Source organism: Carlito syrichta, unplaced genomic scaffold (assembly GCF_000164805.1).
Source record: "Carlito syrichta isolate Samal-C Ts95f unplaced genomic scaffold, Tarsius_syrichta-2.0.1 Scaffold270980, whole genome shotgun sequence".
Classification (NCBI taxonomy): Eukaryota; Metazoa; Chordata; class Mammalia; order Primates; family Tarsiidae; genus Carlito; species Carlito syrichta.
The window spans coordinates 158,146-167,850 of record NW_007215076.1 but is presented as its reverse complement, the minus strand read 5'-3'; the positions used below and the strand labels follow the sequence as shown (position 1 = coordinate 167,850).

General features: G+C 45.5%; 1 protein-coding gene across 1 annotated transcript in view; it reads right to left on the bottom strand.

Annotated features, from left to right (window-relative positions):
- SFXN5 (sideroflexin 5) overlaps positions 1–9,705 on the bottom strand; it is a 118,352-nt gene that overhangs the window by 84,576 nt on the left and 24,071 nt on the right. The window contains exon 3 of the mRNA XM_008052276.2: positions 8,752–8,829. Within this exon, the coding sequence (XP_008050467.1) occupies positions 8,752–8,829 (78 nt within the window). The remainder of the gene's footprint in view (positions 1–8,751; positions 8,830–9,705) is intronic.

The window sequence follows — 9,705 nt, the reverse complement described above, 5'->3', positions numbered from 1 at the left end:
CAAGTAGCTGGAACTATAGGCGTGCACTACCATGCCCAGCTTATTTTTTGATTTATTGTAGAGATGAGGTCTCGCCAAGTTGCCCAGGCGGGTCTCGAACCCGCGGGCTTAGGCAGTCCACTCACCTCAGCCTCCCAAAGGCGTGGGATTACAGGCTGAGCCACCGAGCCTGGCTCATCTTCACTTTCAATGAGAATTCCTAGTCATGATCTTGTTTGGGCTCATTCCATCTCCAAGCTGCAGAATAACAGTGTTATGGATTTTGGTCCTAGCAGTCACAAATCTGAATGATCCTCCTGTGCAAGTAACCTCACATGCTGTATCTGCATCATTTAAAAAAATAATCAGGCAGAAGAAGGGGCAAGAGGTAGAAGCAAGTCTTTCCAGGGCTCCTTCCCATTCCTCAGTCTGTGATGCTAGGATCAGCTTATAGGGAGACCAGGACAAGGACTCAGGACTGACTCCTTGGGTCTGGGCTTTTCCCTGAGACATGCAGGATTAAACGTTGAGCTAAATAGATTAAACATTGGATGCAGAAATGGTAGCAGGTACCACCCACAAGTCAAGAGCTGGCTGCTAGTTTGAAGTTTCATGAGCCAGTCCTGCAAATAGGTTATAGGGGAGGATAATTCTGGGATGTAAAGCATTTGACGGGAGGCCAAATGAGATGCAGTGGATGGGCCATCCACACTGGGAATCTAGGACAAGGAGCCCCCAGTATCTTCGCATCAGTCCACTGAAGCATCTCCACTATATCCTACAAGTCCTGCTCGTGCCCTGATCTCGTTTGGGCTCAGCCCATCTCCTCTATGCCTCTGGTTGAACATGAAAATATGCAGCCCTGATCCCTTGGAACATATTGGCTCCAGCGACAAACCAGTGTGGACATGAGCCTTTGAACCTTGCTTGATTTCTCCACTTGGTGAATTAGGACAGAGAAGCTGTGAGGAAGCAATCTGGGTGAGAGGTGGCTGGAACACTGCAAAAGTTTGCTGATTTCCAAAACCAGCATCTCAGCTGAGCTGCCATCTGAACCTATCTGGACCTTAGTGTAGAGACCAAGGGATGGGCAGAAGATGCTTCGAGCCCTGCCTTCTCTGGCAGAGTGGGGGCACACCCCCCAGCACCCAGAGGGAGGATAACTGCCCAGCCCCACCCCCAGTCTGGCTCGCTCCCCTTCCAAGCTGCTTCTCCAAACCTCCCAAGGCAGCAAAGACAGAGCCTATTTAAAACAACCTCCAGAAGGTAATTAAACAGAGCCTGAAGGGGATCCTTCTGTAAGGCAAAGAATGCCTCCATAAAACAAACAAAAAAAACTTCCTAATTTATCAGTTGGGCCAATTGCATTATACCTCACCATTAATTGTGTTACTATGGTTACTCCCAGGTACTATGTACCTACGGCAAGTCTATGTGGGGTGAAGGCACCCCCAATTCTACAGATACATGAAAAAGACTTTGCCTGATTCTGCAGCATAGCACACGACAGCAGTGATAACCTCCTTACCTGGCAGTTTGTCCCTCTCAAGACCTGGGTTTAAATTCCAGATCTCCCACTGGCCAGCCATGTGATTCTCGGCAATTTACTTAACCTTTCTGAGCCTCTACTTCCTCATTTGTAATATGAGGTACCAATACTTACTTTCAAGGTTATTGTGAAAATTAATAATTCGCTTAACAAATTCATCTATTTAGCAAATATTTACTGAGCTTCTACTATGTGCTGAGCACTGCTTGAGTGCTAAGGCTACATCAGTGAACACAACAGAACAAAATCTCTGCTTTTGTGGCGCTTACAGGCTAGTACAGACAGACAGACAATAAGCAATACAAATAGTAAGTGCATTCTCTGACATGCTTGAAGGATAAGTGCTTCAGGAAACAAGAACCAGGTGAGAGGACAAGGAGTGTATGCTGGCGGTAGGGAGGGAGGTGACAGCAGTAAGTGAGGTGGTCAGGGTGGGTCTCCTTGATGACATTGGAGGAAACACTTGAAGGAGGGAATGAGTCATTGTCTGGCATGTTGGAGGGACAGCAAGGAGGCCAGTATGACTGGAGTGGGCTGAATTGGGGGAGTAATAGGAAACAAGGCCAGAGAGGCATGTGGGCTTCACAGGCCTAGCTAGGGACTTTGGCTTTCCTCCAAGCGGAAAAGGGGAACACTGGAGAGTACTTATTAGAGCAGTGGTGCTCACCTAGGGGGGATTCTGCACTCAAGGGACATCTGGCAACAAGTGGAGACCATTTTTGGTTGCTGTGACTGGGGAGAGGGAACCACTGGCATCTATCGGGTCAAAGCCAGGGATGCTGCTGAACGTCCTAAGGGCACAGGATGGCCCCACAACAAAGAAAGATCCAGCCCCCAACACCAATAGTGATGATCTGAGAAGCCTGGAGCAGAGGAACAATGTCAAGTTTTCACAGATGGCTCTGATGGCTGTATTGGTAATGAATGGAGGGGCCCAGGTAGAATGGGGCGATATGCGGGAGGCCACCTCAGGGACCCAGCCCAGAGAGATAGCCACAGCACCCAGTACAGCACCTAGTACATCATACAAATGCCTTGGCTCATACTGATCCCCTGCTTGCTCTGTGCAAGTGATTAGGGCCAAGCTGGGCTAGCTCAGCAGGGCAGAGTCCTGGCCAGGACTGCCAGAGCTTGAGGCTAGAGTGGGGGTAAGACGGTGGGTCAGCCAAGCCTCCCCTGCTGACACCCACCGAAGATTTGGGGTGCAAATACTTTTAAGCCTCTGACATCTGCTCTGCTATCCTCAGCAAAGCCCAAACACAGCTGACCCCATTTCCTCTCTGCCAGAGGAGGAGACTTGCAGCATCACTCGCATCTCAGCCGCCCTTTCTCCTTGGCAGGTGTGGACAGAAATCCATCCTGCATGGGGCCCTGAGCAGTAGATATGTTACACTGGGTGGAGATCAGGCACTTAGTAAAGGTCGGCTGGTCCCCAGTGGATGGTGGACAAGTACCGCCACTCAGGAGCCTACAGTGGTTCCCACTGACCTGCTCACTGCTCTCCGAATTGTTCCAGTAGTTTCCAGACTGGTTTCCATAATAGCACTTACTCCTCCCCAGTCCACTCCGGTTGATCAGTGTCACAATGCCACGGTCATGCTACTCCCTTGCTCAAGGGTTTTCAGTAGCTTGCTCTTACCTCACACAACACAGCCAGCATCACTGCCTGGTTTTTAAAGACTTTCACACTCTGGCCTGTAACTCCCCAACTTTCTCTCATCTCATTTCTGTCTCTCTCTCGCTTATGGAAAATGAATGCCCCTCCTACTGAATCTAAGAGAACCAATGTCAGATCCCTGTCCCACATATTGACTATGTGACCTTGGGCAAGTAATACAACTTCTCTGAGGCTCAGTTTTCTTGCTTGTAAATGGGATTTCTTATTTGTAAGTGGGATTGTAAATTGTAAATGGGATTGTAAATTGTAAATGTCTCCTTGCTTGTAAACGGTACCTACTGATAGGTTTCTGTGAATATTGAGATCATATGTGGAAAGTGCTAGTACTTAGTGCAGTGCCTGGCACTAGGTAAGCAGGCAGTGAATGTGGCTCAGCACGGGGAGAGGTCGTCCATATTTCACACCACCCATCTCCATCCATGCCAAATTGTTCTGGCAAAACACCAGCATATACAAGAGCATATACAAGAGTTAAAGTTCAGAGTCTTAGTTGGCTGTGCCTGTGCTTACCTTTTTGCCCAACTACAGCTTTGTCATTTAACTGATAGCTACAGTTCTTAATAGGGTTGCTAGCACATCAAATTTTTAGTTAAGCTCAAATGCTAGCTAGAAAATAGCTAGCTAGCTTTGTATTATATCCTCTGGACCAATAACTCATTGAGACAGCAACCTCTTAACAAGGTAATGGTCTCTGGAGGAGACATCAACCACCCACTAACGGAAGACCAAACCAAGGCCATCAGGAGTGAACACATTGTGATATACTTGTGCATACTCACTGTTGAGGTGTAGTAGCCGGAGGCAGGTTAGATGACAAATTGAGTAGTAAAAGAAAGCATCACAGGTTACCCAGCACTGCCCATAACACCAGAACAGACCCAAAGGCATCAGGACCCAGCTACAGGTCTTTGACACACACACCTGTGAAAGGACATCAGAGCAGGCACAGAGCCCAGATGCAGGCAAAGCTGCTGTCCAGACTGAGATCAAGATGAGCAAGGCTCCAGCCTAGGCCAGCAACAGTGACTGTCCTTAATTCCAGATCACTGATATCCCCCAAATCCAGAGCTAGCAGGCCATCATCCACCCCCTCTGCTGTGTCTGAAGAGGCCAGAGGAGGGTATGGATTTGCTGACTGAGGCCCAGGAGGAAAGCACTGTGAGAGCTGAGTAAGAGCCCAATCCCTGGTGATCCGGGGAGCCTGGAGAATGGGGAAAGGGAGGATCTGCCTCTAGGGGGCTCACACCTAGAGCACTATGCTACCCAGCCACCAGATGGACACTGCAGGCATCACCAACATGAGCCAGAATCGAGAAGCACAGCTAGTGCCAAGCCGTCCTCACAGTTCCCCTCCTTTCCAGCTCCCTGGAGGCACATGGGGGCTCTCAGGACAGAAAACAAAGAAGGCTAGGGAAACAGGACAGGCAGCTTTAAGCTACTGAAGAGAGCAAAGAGGAGGAAATGTGGCCTCATTCCCCAAACTCTGGGAGCTGGAAGGGGTCCCCAGAGGCCAACTTCAGCAAGAATAGGGCAGAGGGAAGCTTGGGCCAGAAGCAGACACAGGGTCAGGAAGGGCTTGGAGGCTGACGGGTCCGAGAATGTGCAAAGGGTCTCAGGACTACTGTAGTCTAGAGACGGGTAGGGTGTCGGGTTATGCCATCCAGTTCTTGGGTGTCTATGGCCAGAGAGAGGTAGTGCTGCTCGGGAGTGAGAGATTGCATCCTGCCCTTGCTACTGATGGCTGCCCATGACTCAGTATGCAGTGCAGACACCTCAAGATGGGCCCTGCATGTGCAGGTACTGCACTGTGTCTCATCTCTTCCCCAGGGCCCAGTACGAGAGCATCTGGCAAAGGGGCTGCATTCACTCATGTACTGGCCCACCCATCATATTGCCAGGCTACAGTCTAGCACATTTGCCTTGCTCACTCCCTCTGCAGGGGCTTGCTCTCTCTCCCTCCAGTGCAACATGCTTCCTTGCCTGGACCACTCACTCCTACTCACAGACCCTCCTCACTAGCCTTCTCGTATTTCACATCCAGATGCCCTGACTCTGGGCAGATGACCCCTTCTGTGACTCTCCCAAAGTACCCTTGTCACTGCCTGGTTTCTGGGGGGGGGGGGCTGAGGCAAGAACCTCATCCCACCTCTTCCTCGCTGTATCCCCCAGGCCCTAGCCACACAGATGGGCTGTTGTGATCAGAAAAAAAAAAGATAAGAAAATCTGAGTGTCAGTCTAAGATGTCCAATATTTGACTAATAGGAGTTCCCAGAATGAGAAGAAATTATTTTTTTTTTAAAGTATTAAAAAATTTCCTGGCTGGTTGTAGTGGCTCATGCCTATAATCCCAGCTCTTTGGGAGGCCGAGGTGAGAGGACTGCCTGAGCCCACGGGTTCAAGACCAGCCTGGGCAATTTGATGAGACCTCATCTATTCAATAAAAATCAAAAAATTATCCAGGCATGGTCGCACATGCCTGTAGTTCCAGCTACTTGGAAGGCTGAGGTGGAAGGATCACCTGAGCCCAGCAGGTTGAGGCTGTGGTGGCCGTGAGCATGCCAATGCACTCCATTCAACCTGGGCAATAGAGTGAGACTCTAACTCAAAAAAAAAAAAAATTTTCCCAGAATTGAAAGACAGGAGTCGTCCGACTGAAAGGGGTCACCAAGAATCCAAAATAATGAATTTTAAGAGACACAGCATTGTGGAATTTCAGAAATAAATTTCACAGATAAAGAGAAGATCCTAAATATTTCCAAAAAAAGAAAACAGGCCACTTGCAAAGAATCAGGAATGAAATGGCATCAGGTTTTTCAACAGCTATATTGGAACCCAGAAGAAAATAGCGCAATGGTCTTCAAAAATCTGAAGAAAAATGATTGTCAACCTAGAATTTTCTCCTCAGCCAAACTGTCAATTAAGGCTGAGTGCAGAATTATAATTTTACAGACATAAAAAGACTCAAAACTTTCTTTCCATTTACCCTTTTTCAGGAAGCTACCGGAAGAGGTATTCCACCAAAACTACAGTAAATATCAAGAAAAGGAAGACCTGGAGCTGGGAGGTAGACCCCAGAAAGGGAAACTTCAGGGGGGGTAGGGGAAGGAAGCAAAAGACAGTCTTTAGGTTGAAAGGAGACACTGCAAATCTAGTCATGTGTCACTTAATGACAGGGATTCGTTATGAGAAATGGATCACTAAGCAGTTTCATTGTTGTGTGAACATCATAAAGTATACTTACACAAACCTAGATGGAAAGCCTACTACACACCTGGGTTATATGGTCTAGCCTGTTGCTCCCAGACTACAAACTTGTATAGCACATTACTGTATTGAATGCTGTAGGCAATTGTAACACAGTGGTAGGTATTTGTGCATCTTTACATATCTAAACATAGAAATGGTACAGTCAAAAATATGGTATCAAAGATAAAAAATGGCACACCTGTCTAGGGCACTTACCATGAATGGAGCTTACAGGACTAAAAGTTGTCCTAGGTGAGTCAGTGAGTGAGTGGTGAATGAATGTGAAGACCTAGGACATTACTGTATACTACTGTAAGATTTATAAACAGTGCACACATAGGCTACACTAAATTTATTACAAAAAGTTTTCTTTCTTCAGTAATAAATTTATCTTAGCGTACCATAACTTTTTTACTTTATAAACACTTAAATTTTCTAAACTTTTTTGACTCCTTTATAATAATGCTTAGCTTAATACACAAATACATTGTACAGTTACACAAAATATTTTCCTTCTTTATCCCCTTTTCTACACATTTTCTATTTAATTTTTTTTAACTTTTCAAATTCTTAAAACTAGCTAAAAAATAAGACACAAACATGCACATTATCCTAGGCTGCACAGGGTCAGGATCATCAAGATGTTACTAGGTGATAGGAATTTTTCAGTTCCATTATAATCATATGGGACCATCATTGTATATGTGGTCTGTTGTTGATCAAAATATCGTTAAACAGTGCATGACTGTATTGAAAGGCTGCTAAAGGATGTAGTAAGAGCTAGAGATGGTACAAAGGAAACTATGCCAAGCAACAAAAATGAAGTAGGTATTAACTTCAGATAAAACATAAAGCTGAAAAATAGAAGAAACATAATCATGACACAATCAACTTGACTATGCAGCAAATATTGTTGATATGATTGTAAAAACATGAATACTGAATATTTATAAGCCCTAAAACAATGTTAACTATTTGGGGAAAAGATGAGGGTGGGGGAAAGAAGTGTATTTATAGGGATAGATAATAAAAGAACTGAATCTCAACTACCATAATATAGAATACAAAAGAACTAATTGAGAAATAGCAGTACAGATAAGCATATTAGTTTGAAATATAGATGTGGGCCAGGCTCGGTGGCTCAGCCTGTAATCCCAGCACTTTGGGAGGCCAAGGCGAGTGGATTGTCTGAGCTCATGGGTTCGAGACCCACCCGGGCAACTTGGTGAGATCTTGTCTCTACAATAAATTAAAAAAAAAAAAAAATTAGCCAGGCGTGGTAGTGGGCGCCTGTAGTTCTGGCTACTTGGAAGGCTGAGGTAGAAGGATCACCGGAGCCCAGCAGGTCGAAGCTGCAGTGGCCGGGAAAGTGCCACTGCACTGCAGTCTGGGTGACAGAGTGAGACTCCAACTCAAAAAAATAGATAGATAGATAGATAGATAGATAGATAGATAGATAGATAGATAGATAGATAGACAGATAGATGTGTATCTGAAGAAAAGCTAGTCTCTTGGGAAACAGGAATGAGAATTGGAGCGGGATGGGTAGCATACTATTTTTCCTTACAACGGCTTTAGTACTATCTGACTCTTTGAATTATGCACGCTATTTTAAAAATTGTTAAATTTGAAAAATTTATTGAAATAAAGTTTATAAACAAAAAGACTTTAGCACATTAAGCATTAGTGTCTGTAATCATTAAAGTTGTTCTATATACTACATTACCCTGCCCTCCCCAAAACCAAACACAACTCTCAACATTTCAATTAGCTCTAATTCAAGTTCCTACATGATATAAAAAAAACAAACTTACAGTATCCTAGCCTAATCCTCACCACTCTCTCCCATCCTTCCCACCCTTAACCTGAATTTTTGGGCAGTGGTATGTGAGTAAATGTTTAATAACTGGTTTTCTGCAGGAAAAGCCCTGATTTGCAGCATTTGCCAGTTTCCATGGTGTAAATACTCCCATCATGACTGACTTCAAGCTGTGATGTCACTGAATGCAGAATTGGGAAGAGATGCCTATGATCAACTCTTGCAAGCCAATGCAAGCCAGCTTCACCAAACACCACCTTTAGGCCTCTCTAGCCTAATCAACTCTATGCTTCCCACCAGATCTAGAATATGGAAGAGATCTCAGCATCGCCTCCAAAGAGCTAGAAGACTGCAGGGTATGTAGTAGCAGAAGTAGATACCGAAGAAAAGAGAAGTGGTTCTGGCTGTAGGGAAGAGGTTGTGGATTTACCACCTTTCTTCCCCTCCCCACATACCACACTCCCCCTCCAACAGCGTTACCTGTTCATTGGTGACCCCCGGGCGCAGGGTCCCATGCTTGTAGTCCTCCAGTAGCTGCACAGCCTCCCTGAGACGTCTCTGCAAGGGGAAAAAAAGAGATATTGAGAGGCACAGACCCAGGGCTCTTGCAAATCTTTCCCTGTGGAATAAGAGCAATATCAAATACCAACAGTATTTATAATGTACAAAGCTTTGAGCCTGCCCTCAGTTCATGGGACACACATAAAGTAAAAACCAAGGCCGGGCTTGGTGACTCAGTCTGTAATCCCAGCACTTAGGGAGGCCGAGGCAAGTGGATTGCCTGAGCCCATGGGTTTGAGACCCACCCAGGCAACTTGGCAAGACCTTGTCTCTACAATAAATCAAAAATTAGCCAGGCATGGTAACGAACGCCTGTAGTTCCAACTACTTGGAAGGCGGAAGTGGAAGGATCGCCTGAGCCCAGAAGGTCGAGGCGAGGCTGCAGTGGCCGGGCGTGTGCCACTGTACTCCAGTCTGGGCGACAGAGTGAGACTCCAACTCAAAAATAAATAAATAAATAAATAAATAAATAAAAATAAATAAAAAGGAAGACACCACCTAAATATCCCTCCATAGGGAGCTGGCTGAACGACGGTGGTATAATAATACTACAGAGCATTATTCAGAAGTTGAAGAAGTGACATAGAGCTATATGTGATTCTGTGGCCATATCTCCAAGATACTTTGTGGTGTGAGAAAGCAGATTGCCAAGCAGTATGATGCTATTTTGTTGTACCAAACAAACAACACACACATATATAAAACAATATTCTCTATGTGAATATGTGTATGTGTAAGCAAATGCATTTTAAAAGCTCTAGAAGGAAACCCTTTAAATGAGTGGCATTGGTTACCTCAGGGTAGCAGGAAAGGGCCCAGACTAGGCAAGGGGTGTCAGAAGGAACTTTAATCTTAATGTTATATCATAAGCTG